The 13,264-nt window shown below is 26.8% G+C and overlaps 1 protein-coding gene across 1 annotated transcript; it reads left to right on the forward strand.

The window, feature by feature from the left end:
• Positions 1-40: 40 nt before the first annotated feature.
• Positions 41-8,719, forward strand: LOC107437492 (uncharacterized). The gene is made up of 3 exons (XM_016049509.5): positions 41-955; positions 6,376-6,537; positions 7,773-8,719. Exons 1-3 carry the CDS (start codon positions 355-357, stop codon positions 8,066-8,068), a joined length of 1,059 nt encoding a protein of 352 aa, XP_015904995.1. The 5' UTR covers positions 41-354; the 3' UTR covers positions 8,069-8,719.
• Positions 8,720-13,264: the final 4,545 nt, after the last annotated feature.

Consider the following 13,264-nt stretch of genomic DNA (forward strand, 5'->3'; position numbering starts at 1 on the left):
GTATTAAATAATTTCAGCAACCAAATGATGCTGGCTACTTCTCTTACAGAAATAGATAGTAGAAAGCTTCAATTCATGTCAAACTAGATGATCAAAAATTAAAATCGATAGTAAACAAACAAATTTGTTAAGAAAAGTCTGAAAGCGATGTAAAGGAAATGTAGTTTGTTAGAAACATTCATTACTAACCAGATATTTTGCTACTATTATCAAACACTCCATAAATATTCATAAACTGTTTCTTTATTTACTGTTGCTAAAAGCTTTCTTTGATATAATGCAATCTTAGTGAGAAAAGTAAAATAATTTATGCACTTTTTATGAGAACGGGTTGTTAAAATCCCGTTGTTTAAAATGTCTGTTGACCGAGGCTTTACTTGGATGGAAGATGAAACAATTATATTAATTGGTATATTTTCGAGATCTGACATACAAGAAGAATTGCGTGGTGCAAAAAGAAATATCACTGTTTATGAAAAGATTGCTGGTGAATTGTCTTCAATCGGCTTTAGTCGAACTGCTTACCAATGTCGAGAAAAAATTAAACGATTGCGAAAGGAATACCAACACATTAAATACTGCATGCAAAATAATTTAACACCAAAAAAACCAATGAAGCATTATGATCTTGTTGATAGTATATTTAACAGTAATAATTCATCCGAGCAGGTAAATGCCGCTGAACAAAATTTTCATACATCTGAAAATGAAGAGGATTTGCAATCTTCTATATCACATGATAAAGAATCTGATGCATCAAACAGTTTCCCTAGCAATGAACAAATTTATCCTCAAAGTATTTTGCCAATTTCCTCACCCTTACCAGAACTTGATTGTGACAATTCAGAAATGCTATTGGAAGTTAAACTCACGAATTCAGCATTAATGACACAAACTGATAGTGATAATACTTTATTTTTAAATGGGGAACAAAGCTATGACTTGTCTGATAAAGGTAATGTTAGTTTTATTGATTCATAATTTTTTTTTGATTATTCAATTCTGTTTACTTATATAATTTTTAAGTATGGTTTAAATTCCTTTATTTATTATTCGAATGAAACCTATCAAGTTGATCTCTATAATCAATCAAGAACCAAATTTTTTTACCAATTGCAATTCAAATATTGTGCTATTTTCCTTTATCCTCCCCCCCTGTCAATGAAGATCAAACCTCCAGAATTTCTAGAAGAAATATATGTCCAACTTTCTCTTCCTCCAAACTTTTATTTCAAATGTTCTCGTAAGCTTTTTTTTTTATTTCTAAAAAAAATTTTGAAACAGTAAAAAAAAAAAAAATTCTTATGTAAACATTGCTCATACTTCTCTTCTTTCCTAATCAACAAAGATAAGCAAATTAGAAATGTAACGAATAGTGATTTAACCAAATGCAGAATATTCGGCAAAATAAATGGTGGCATACCAAATATTTGCCTGGTGAATAGTATAATTTTTTTCTTTAAAAAATATTTAATAATTAATATTTTATCTATTAAATAATTTAGGTTATTATTGAATAGTAATGAAAACTTAGCTATATTTTTAGAAATATTTAAGATGTAAAAAAAAAAACTGTCTAACTGCAATAAATATTTATGTTAAAAAGAGGTTGAAGTTGTTAAGTTGAAAAAAAGAAAAATTGAAGAAATCCTCTTAATTTTTAAAACTTAAATTTAATGCTAAAATGTCTTCTGCAAAATAGTAGGGGAGAGGGGGGCACCTTTCAACAGTTTTTGCTTAAGAATTATTTTCAAAGTTTTATTGCTTTCAAAATCTAAATTCTAATTTTTATTTATTAAATTGATATTTGAGGTAACCTCTAAATTTTTTCCAAAGGTCTAAGCCAAAGACAAAATACCTAATTTTACATATTTAGTGAACCATGTATTTTGTTGAAATCTACCCCTCCTGGGGGGCAGATTTCAACGGGTGGCGGGGCACATTTCAACAATTGAAGAGAACGTAACAAGATCATGCATTTTGGAAAATTAACTTTATTCATAAATTAATAATAATGAATGAACATATTGGATTGATTTAGGTTTTTTCTGCATTATTTTGTCTTTAATAAAATCAAAGTTTACGGAGAATGTCATGAAAAATACAGCTTAACTGTTACGCAGCTTAAACTTGGTTGAGGCAGTTTCATTTTAATGTCATTTCTTTCTATACCACTAATATCCTCTCATTCTGGAAAATAAAGCATTGATTATCATGCTCCCTCGCTCTCCAGAAACTACCTCCCGAACCAGGTGAGCTCCTAGCTTGGCAACAACATTTGGAGCTGGAACAACTGTTAAAACTCCAGTTTCATCCAAGTTATATATTTGATCCACTGTAAAATGACCATAATTAAGAGTTCTCTCATAATTGTTGAAAAATTCTTGAACATTTTCTTTATTAAGAGCTATAGCTCTTGCAAAGCTGGTGTTTTTCGGTTTTCTTAAAAGTAAGCTGTGGGTGACACTTCGTAAAACCTTTAACCCAGTCAATTCCAGAGGTTTTATTTTTGTCCCAGCTACTTTGAATTTTGGAATTGAAACACTTTGCGTTATCATAGGAAAGTTTTCTAACTTGTCTGTAAGTTAGACTATAATTGAGAATTGAACATGTAATTATGTATTCACAAAGCAGGATTTCTTGCTGGACATCAAAAACTTGTTGGCTTATGTATTTAGAACTGTAGCATTTTGTGTTAGCTGTACATTGTTTGGTTTCACCAACCAAACAATTATTTGACTTTCTTTTTTTTAATTTATAAAATAAAGCTGAAAAGTCTATTCCAAATAAGCCTGCTGCTGCTCTTAAACATGCACCATTTCTGACAGTTTCCATTGCTTTTTCAATGTTTTCTTCACTAACTTCTGGTTTAGTGTGCTTTTTTTTTTATATGTTCGCAACATTTTTATAAATTGTAAGAAAGTAAAATAACAGGATTGAGAATTTTAATGTTACACCGTAAGCTTTTCAATTTTCTTAAAATTAAATTATTTTCATTCTAAGTTAAATTTTCTTGAATATGTTTATAAAATTTTAAAATAATTATTTTATTGATGCTTTTAATGAATTCTTTGTAAATAAATTCTATTTTCAACAACAATGCAACAAACTGAATCTTGGTTTTAAGCTTTTAAAAAAATTTCATATAATTGAAATTTTTTTTACAAACATGCTTTGAACACATTCACATGTTTTTCAAAAAATTTAGAATAATGCCTTACAGAAAAAGTTGAGTATTTTAAATGTAACAACCGTAATTAATGGGCCTTTTGCAGACTAATGACTTCTGCAAGATTACTTAACAAAAAAATAATAAGCCTGGGGCACCTTTCAACACTGTTGAAATGTGCCCCCTAAGCTCTGTTGAAATCTGCCCCTGGTGCAGACATTTTGGTTAAAGTATTATCAACCACTTTAGAAAACGACTTTTTACTAATAAATAATACAGTTAGAAACAGAATTAAATAAACTAGCAGATGAATAATTATCACTTACTTTATTAAAAGATTACTGGTAGATAAACAGTTTTAAAATCAAAACTGTCTTTTTACTTTTGGAATGTTAAAACATGTTCCACAGAGTAACACAACAGTGGTAAAAAGAAAGTGCTTAAAACTAAATGTCAATAGTTATGCTTAGTTAAAGCTTATTGTCTGGCATATTGGCGAATCATTAAACAATATTAGAAAGCAGAAATTCTAGTTGTTGAAAGGTGCCCCATGTTGAAATGTACCCCCCTCTCCCCTATCCATTAAACAGTAAAAGAAATAATCTATCAGAAACGTTTTTAAGAGTGTCACACTATCATGAAAATGCCTATGAAAACAAACGATTTTATCCAAAAGCGAAACGATTCAATCTTGAAAGAAATCTCAATTCTTGAAAGAAAATTTTAAAGCTAAACTTCTCAGATTTCCAATTATTGCATTTTATTGTATATTATCATATTTTATTTGTTTTCCAATTAGTGTATAAAAACGGTGATAAAAAGAGCTAAATGGAAATTGAAATGATAATCATTTTTAATTTTTAAATGAAAAATTTAGCTCTAAAAATCACAATTTAACTTTTTCATCTTGCCATGCCGAATGAACACTATTCTCTTAAAAGAATAATGTTCGTTCGAAACACTCTTTAAAAGATGCTGTGCCATAACAAAAAGACTGATAAAAGAGATAAATAGAAAATAATTGTCCTTAGTTCTTAAAATATAATTTAATGTTGAAAATCGCAATTTTCTTTGTTGTTGGTTACATATTATCATACGGGGAAAAAGTGACAATAAAAGAATAAAGCTTCTCAGAAACACTCCGTAAAAATGCTAACCTAGAATTAAAACTGAAAAACAGCACAAAGTGATCAATCTGAATGTAATCAGAAGTACAAAATAAATATATATATGTATACTTTTCCAAAAAATTACTTTCCAGAATATTTGGCTGATTGTTCCACTGAATATTTGCCCAAATATTCGACCAACTGGCAAAAGGGCCGAATAGGCTAAATAATCGTTACTTATCAAAGCAAATCACAGATTTTCTCCCCCTCGTTAAGTACTTATGTAATGTTTAAAAGGTCACCCACATAATAAAAGAGAGAAAAACCTTTATATCCTATCTAACTGTCTATTTTGCATGTTAACAAGTGAAATAAATAATTTTAATGAAGAATATTATTCTAATTCCTTCGTAAGTTGCCCAGAAATAATTTTTTAGAAATATTTTTATGCAATTAGGTTTTGCATTAGAATTTCTATGAATTAATGAAATATCATTAATAATTAACATGAGTCCCTTTGGGAATTGATCATATGGAGAAAATATTAAGTGGTTTTTGTTTCATTAAGGACAACAAATTTGTTGTGTTGATACAACAAGCAGAACTTTTGACCAAAGTTCCAAGCCATTTCAAGACATATTTTTTATATTATAATTTTTTTTTTAGTTTAATTTTATTATTGAAATTAGCAATTCTTATTATCTATTTTATCATATAATTTAAAGTGAGAAGAAGTTAAATAAAATAAAAAGAAAGTCCAATAAGAAGTTGAAAAGAAGTTCGATAAAATAAAAAAATTAACAATTAGGAATGAAATTCTAAAACAGCATGAAAAAAAACTATATTTATTTCAATACTATAGGCAGAAATCTGAAGTCTTATTTGGGTTCTGCAAAAATAGAATATTTTAAGGGCCACCAATAAGGTAGTGATAGTTTCAGTGCTATATTAAAATTATCATATAGAAAGATATTAGTGCTAGCGAGGTTTGTCACAGAAAGCATGAAAAAATTCAGCCATAGGAGGTGGAGAGGAGCTCTACCAAAATAAATTTAACAAGTTTGTCCTGTATTCCGTTAAATGCCTGAATTGGTTTGATTTTATTTGAAAACTGATTGGCAAGCCCTGCGGAATAATTTTTTCGAGCTATCTGCGACAAAATTCTAGCACTAATATTTTTCTGCAAGATACTTTTAACACTAAACATACCATATTCGGTCAAAAGACCGGTTTTTGTAAGTTGTATTGTATTGTATTGATAAGTGTTGGCATGTTTAGTGTTAATAATAGCAAACATATATGTTACCAATTTAAAATAACAAAAGCGCTGTGTTTACAAAAAAAGAAGAAAAAAACTATTATAATTTTTGTTACAATTGAACATGTAATAATTTTTTATTCTTATATTTTGTTGGGGTAAAACTAACTATTTATTTCCTTCTTCGCATTTCCTAAATACGAAATCCGTTGCCGAAAAAAAGATTGACGACGAAATCACACAAATCGGACTCCTCAAAAAGGGATTACTCAAGTGCGAGTTTCGTTTCAAGGTTAGAGTTGCTGTAATAAATGATATCGTATAAAAAATATTGGATTTGAAAACTATGGAGAAATCAATAGTAATAATTGCCAAAAATACGATGGAAGCCTAATCATTGCCCTAAGAAAGAAAAACTCAAATACACGATTTGAATTTTCCATATTATTGAAATATATCGGGATATTTTAAAACCATGTGAAAATTAATATCAGTAACTGCTGAAAATTAAATTGGAAAATTACATCTATTTGCGATACTATCGGCGTAAATTGAGAGCGTTAAAAAGTGATTATCTAAATGCATGATTTAAATATTAAGTGTAAATTTCTGTAGGAAAGAAAACTAAAATTGTATACTTTTCAAAAGAAAAATCGTTCTGCGAGAACTCGGTAACGTTCTGCGACAAGGTCGCTGTGTCGCAGCGATTCTGCCACGAGGTTGGCAAGTATATACCTCCTAATTGATTTTTGTATTTAAACCTCTGTTAATAAATGTAATTTTTTATTGATTAATTTTTTTTATCTATCGTTGTATGTAAGTTGGTTAATGTTTCTTAGATTCTGCATTAGAAGAAATTGATTCTCCATGGGTGCCAAATGTTGTTTTGGTAGAAAATGATTCCATGAAAGGTGATGAAGAACATACATCCGATAATGTGACTAACACGGAAGAAGAACTTCAAGATTTCAACACTTTAGAAGAAAAATCTACCATCTCAGGTTTTCATTCTCTTTCTCTCTCTCCCTCCCCCCTTTTAAATGAAATAAGCATTGAGAATGTTATGTCTTTCAGGTTTTAATATTTTTTTTCCAGGAGAAAAAAAGTTATACATTTTATCTTCTTTATTTAAAAGTATAAGATAAAAAGAAACTATGTTAATAATAGTACAATTAAGATGGCTCAAAAGTTCAAACCTACTGCAAACAGTCATGTACCCTCCAAGATATAAAAAGTTGCACCCCCTCTTGCAATTGATTTTTGTTGGAACAGTGGTAAAATTGTAAGAATCTTACATATTGCTTTTTATGTAAATGAGGCATTGTTTTAGGGGTTAGGATGAATCAAACCAGATGAATCCTAAGAAAACCAGACTAATAGTATAGAAGTTATGATGGTTTTGTAGAAAACGAATTTTATACTGGTACATTTTATGCATCTAACATTGATATCTAGACAAGTGAAGCATTGTTTTCTAAGTATTTTTTTCACCCTAAATTGTATGGAATAAAAAACAAGTCAATTACACTAGTCTTTTAGAAATTACAGGATTTTTTTATATATATATAAAAATTATTATTTTAGGCATAATAGGTATTTCTTTGTATATGATTTTTCACTGAATGAAATGTGACCAAACTCAAGTTGGTCAGACTATAAGTTTAGGATTTATATTAGGTTTTTAGATGTCTAAATTTTGTCAATTTTTGAGCTATCTGCACTATAAATTTACAAATTATTTTATTATAAATTTTTTCTAAGATCTATTAGTTTTCTGATTAAAAATAAGGATGGCCTTATTTTTAATCTTGCTAGAATTTTAAAAGTGTTTACACTTTTTACATAAAAATATTAATTCCAAAAAGCAACGTTTTGTGGTAATAATTTTTTAAAGCGAATCTTTAATGTTATTACTTTTTTCTTCATTATTAGCTTAGTTCAAAAAAAATAATTGTCATTGGTAATTTATTGCATCATGCTGTAAATAATCAGTGTACATTTATATCCTTGCTGCATCAAGTAATTTATTTGTCTTTATTTAATGTACTTTGTAATAATAATTAAAATTGAAAATTGTGCCAATAAACGTTTATTTTTTTTAAGTTATTAAATTTTGTATTTGATTGTTATTGTTTGTTTTCTGTATTGTATAAAGTAAAATGTTATTATATTATTTTTTTATTTATTAATTTTTTTAAATCATTTATTTAATTAATCATTTAGTTTTTTCTCATAGATTCTAAAGAACCTCCACGTAAGAAAAAAAAGTGCAATGTATTGAAAGCTGTTTTGGAAAATGTTGCTGACAGTTTTTTAAAATTTCAAGAAAATGCTGAATCTCGTTTTTTGGAAAGAATCACTCAGTTAGAACGTGAAAGAATGAAACGTGATGAAAACATGCAAAAACTTTGGTTGGAATTTGAGGAACGTCGGAGAAAAGAAGAACAACAGCATGAATTGAAAATGTTATCAATTTTAGGTCAATTCATTAACCAAATGACTCAAAATAATGTAGATCACGAATCTCTTTAACCTGTACATAAATATTCTGCGAAATATGATACAATTTGTAAATAGATTTTGTCCTTTTTAAAATGACTAAAATATTACCCAGCTTTTTTTTGTTGTTAATTATTATAGTATTTTCATCTTATATATCATGGATATCTAAATGGCATTCTTTCTAAATTATTACTTGCTTTAAGTACTTTATGATAATATTTAATATTTTTGTTAATTTTTTTTTTACATATGTGATATTGTGCAGTATCCCTATAAAAACCTAATGTGGCAAAATACTTACTTTACAATTATTCTTGAAAATCAGTATTTCTTTACTATGCTTAATGATATTGAATAATAACAGTAGTAATTACTGTTATTACTGATATTATTGGGAAAAGCTATTAATGATAGTAACTTGTGTTTTCTTAATTTTTGCACAAAAGTTTAAATTTATATTTCTTGTAAATATAATAGATGTAGTGTTGTAAATGAAGTTTGTATATTGATTTCCATTTTAATATTTGTATGAGCATTAAATGTAAATGCTTTTATTTTCTAAAGAGAAATAAGAAAAAAAACTCATCTAAAGCTGTGGCTAAAATGTTATTATAAATAAAAGATAACATTTTAACATTAAAAAACCTTAAAAATATGCTCTAATAAATACATTGAAATTTGTATTGATCTCATTCCATTAGTGTCTCTTATATCTGTTTTACAGTGTCATTCTGTAATTTTTGTGTCTTCTTCCAAATATATCTTCCAAATATCCAAATATATCTTAATAGATTTATTAAGTGTTGAAGTTTTTTGAGAAAGTATTTTTTACATTAAGCAAACCCATTTTTATAAGTATACTAAACATGTTATACTCTTTTCTACCATGTTATAATTTTCTAAAAATATGTTTGAAATATCCTGTATGTAATCTAAATTATAATTAGTGAAGAAATTAAAAAGAATAATTAGACATTTTGCATAGTTAATAGAAGATTTGCTAACGTAAACAACGTTTTGGAAGTTGATCTGCTAAGAATGCTTCATTAATATACACAACAGGTTCCTTAATCTTCTAAAAGTTAAAAAGCACACCAATCATGTATTATAATTTTATTTAAAATTGGTGAAAACTGACACTGCGCTGTTTTTTGTATTTTAATGTATAATTTTCCCAAGAATTTATTTCTCAATTTTTAAAATTCTGTAAATGTTTATTTGATTTTTTACCTGCCGGCAGAAATAAATGCCGTTTGGGTTGAACAATATCAGTATATTTTGGAAGAATCACTTTAAAATCTAATTTTTTAAATTATTATAATCACTTTTTATGAATATTATTAATTTTAACTATTATCATTTCATTGAAATTTTAAATGTTTATTTGTAATTATTTAATAATACAGATTATTAAAAAATACAATTTATTTAAAAAGACTATCTTGAAATTAATATTATTTGTGAACAAAAAAAAAATGCAAAAAGGATGTGTAGTGATGCTCTACTGCAGAAATTAACTGCTGCTTTTGGTCACAGACGACTTAATATAAAAAATGAAAATTGAAAAATAGTGTGCCAATTGCTTCCTGATTGCCACTTTTTATGTTAAAAAAATGCACTCCTTGTGCATTTTATAATTTTTTTAATAATATGGAATTATGATTATTATTTTATAATATTCTGAGAATTACTTTATTTCTTGCTTCTTTATTAAAATTTTTCTTCATTCTAGAAGTGAAATGAATCTTGTAATGTTTATCATTTTGAGAAAAGCTTCAAAAGAAATAGCTTACATTATTAGTAGCAACAATTTATTTTTAATCATTAAAAGTTTTCGATTTTTTAAAAAAGGAAAACTATTATTGTTAAAAATGCAACTATTGGCCAGTAGCAGAATTTACGGAGTGAATCTAAAACATTATCTTCATAAATCCAAATTCAGCTGTTACTCACTGTAGTCAGACAGAGATTATTATTTTAAAAATTCAACTGAATCCAACATACATGAAGCAAAATTTGCAAATATAAATTCCTCAAAAATAATACATGAAACCCAATGTTATTTACAGTTAAATTGAATTATTCAATTATACTAAAAAAGGAAATAAATCCTTATATGGTTAAAAAAATTACAGGAAAAACTATTTGTAGATACTGTTATAATCTGCAGCGACCGCTGCCATGCTCTAGGGTTTCTGCTACCAGGTCTATATAATAATCCACTGCACAATTCGAAGTCTAAGTATCTCATAGTCAGACATTAACGCTACCATTTTACCACTATTTTTTTTAATAAAGTGAAGATTAAACTAATATTTTTTTTTTTCAAATGCATTTTTCTTGGAATTGGCTTGTTAATGCTTTTTATTATTTTAAGTCTATAAGGAACTGCTATCCTTGACTACTAGGAGGTTAACAATCAACTAGGGGGTTTGGGAATTCTGAAAGGTGCCTGGGTAGTTGTGATTGTGAGGGGATGAGCTGCTTGACATTAATGTATAGGAACTCATTAAAAGTCAAAAGGAAGGATTGTTTACGATTTTCAAGGTTTATTTAGAAACATGTCCCCTGTGGTCTTAGAAAAATACAAAATCCTTCTTATTTGTCACAGATTTGTGGTTGAATTTTTCTTACAGCATGTTTTTATTTTTACTTCCCTATTTTTCATTATTAAATTAAATAATAGACACTAAGCTGATGTCATAGTATTTCGTCAAAGAAGTTGTACTAGCTTCCATGAAACATTGCAATATAAATGTTAAAAATGTCCTGAATTTCCATTTTCTTTTCTTATTAAAAATGATGTGAATTTATTTTTGAAATTCTTTGAATTAATTTTCCATTAAGACAAATAATTTTTTGTGGTTATTGTTTACTGCCAAGCGTTTACTTTCTCCCAAATTACAAAAAAATATACTGCTAAAACCGCTATGCCTATGAGTCATAGTATTTGGTCAAAGAAGTTGTACTAGCTTCCATGAAACATTGCAATATAAATTTTAAAAACGTCCTGAATTTACATTTTCTTTTCTTATTGAAAATGATGTGAATTTATTTTTGAAATTCTTTAAATTAATTTTCCATTAAGACAAATAACTTTTTGTGGTTATTATTGACTGCCAAGCGTTTACTTTATCCCAAATTACAAAAAAATATACTGCTAAAACCGCTGTTGTGTAGAGCTTTGAATTAATCAGTACACTGCTATTTGTATGATAATGTGCTTATCATTAATTCATATAAATCTAGATCCTTGAACAAAAATGTTAATATTTTGATTATTTAATGAATTTTGTAAATTTTGTTTTAGATAATGGTATAGTTTTGAAGCATTTTTTCATTTTCCATTTTGTTCTCCATTATTCTATTAGTTATTTTTCAGTATTTATTTTTTTCACTGTTTGCTTATTATTGGTGATTGTTGGAAAAATTATTTTAAATTGATTGAAATTGATTTGAATATATTAAGCTTAAATTTGGATATGAGTTTTAAACAAAGATTTACTTAAGATTTAATTAAAATTTTGAAAAATAAGATAAGTTTTTACAAAAGTTCCAATTATAAGTTTATCAATTAAAAGAACTGATTTTAATTCAATCTAATACAAAATTAACATTACATAATGCATACTTTAAAATGCCTTATTTATATTATTTTAAATGCTGTAGAAACTTTATACAAAGGTGGAGCAGAAGTTTTTTTGTTATTTTGTTTTATTGTATTAGTTTTCTATTAATTTTATCGATTAATTATAATATTAATTTCGTTTTTTTTGTACTATTTTCAGTTTTAAATTTTGGCACAACATATCATATTTACAAAGTTGAAAAGTTCTATGGTTTTTAGACTTAAAATGCTAAAGGTAATAAACTATAAAATTATTGTTTACAAAAGATTCCTTTTGGATAAATGAAGTTTGTAAATTTTATCATCTACATACAATTAGTTTGATAATGCTGTTATCTAATATGAGTGATTCAATAGTTATAATCAAACAATATCTTAGATCTTCCTGAACGAAATGGACTGTCCGATTTTACCTATCATATTTTTAAGTAATTGTTATAAAAATAAATTTTTAATTCAGTATTCATTCCCTTTTAAGAACCAAGTTATATAATTTAACTCTAAGTCAGAGCTTTTTAACCATTATTTACTGCAAGTACAGTTTCCAAAAGTAGCTTAAAAATAGATTTGTTGTTTTGTTTATTGAAGTAGAGTGTATATTGAAGTATATTATATCTATTGTCATAACACGATCAAGACTAAGTTATTAAATGGCATGATTGTTGGTAGGATTTTAATTAAATTGAATAATCTAAAATTTAGTACTATATAATGCATAAATTTGAGACCTAGACCAGGTAACAGTCAAAAACATCTAGGTAAATAATTTATTTTAAAGTCATTATACATAGTAATGTCTGGATTTTCTGAGTAGTTTAATTTTAATTACTAGTCACTCTTTTGATTACCTAAATCACTTTACTGGATATTTTAGTTGACTTATTTTAAACTTAACTATTTTGAATATATATTTATATTATATTTTGTACAAAGTAAATTTTTAAATGAGACATTTGAAACACTAAGTTAGCAAAAAAGAAAAAATTCTGCTGGTGCTTATTATGCTCTACTTATTTTGGATTTCTTTATTTAAATTTTAATTAAAGGGCCAACCACAAATAATGTCACACTTGGAAAGGTAGATTGTGACATTGATAATAGGAAGAGTGACATCACATAGTTCGATTAATATAAAAATATTTTAAATCAGCGAACTTGATATTTTTATATTATTTGTTTTCAATTCTTGTTTATTTGCTGTATTGTTATATGTTGCATTATTTGTTTTTCATTCTTCACATTTTTTCTTCATGTTTTTTATTAAAATAAGTACACGTATGATTTATTATTACGTATGTTATTGCTATGCTCGTAATTTTCATTAAAATACTCTGTTTAAATTTAAAAATAAAGCTTGAAATAAGATCTATAGCTTTACTAAAGTTTGAAATATGAGCTGAACAGTAGGTATAGGATATGTAATATGACGTAATAAGTGACAAGGGAGTAAAGGGTGACATGAAGTGTGATTCTTTGTGACAAAGTAGAGAAGGTGCTCAAAATTTTGTGGAAAAAATGTCATATTTTGTTATTTTTAGAATATTCCCTAACAAATCATGTGATTTTCTTATCACATTCAAATTCTAATTTTTCATTTT

Source organism: Parasteatoda tepidariorum, chromosome 8 (assembly GCF_982258835.1).
Source record: "Parasteatoda tepidariorum strain Cologne lab strain chromosome 8, Ptep-v5.0, whole genome shotgun sequence".
Classification (NCBI taxonomy): Eukaryota; Metazoa; Arthropoda; class Arachnida; order Araneae; family Theridiidae; genus Parasteatoda; species Parasteatoda tepidariorum.

What these genes read in the sequence shown, in the direction of transcription:
- LOC107437492 (XM_016049509.5), top strand. Translation starts at nt 355, where the DNA reads ATGTCTGTTGACCGAGGCTTTACTTGGATGGAAGATGAAACAATTATA. An exon ending in CTATGACTTGTCTGATAAAG is followed by an intron (nt 956 to 6,375) that starts GTAATGTTAGTT and finishes AATGTTTCTTAG; the next exon opens with ATTCTGCATTAGAAGAAATT. An exon ending in AGAAAAATCTACCATCTCAG is followed by an intron (nt 6,538 to 7,772) that starts GTTTTCATTCTC and finishes TTTTTCTCATAG; the next exon opens with ATTCTAAAGAACCTCCACGT.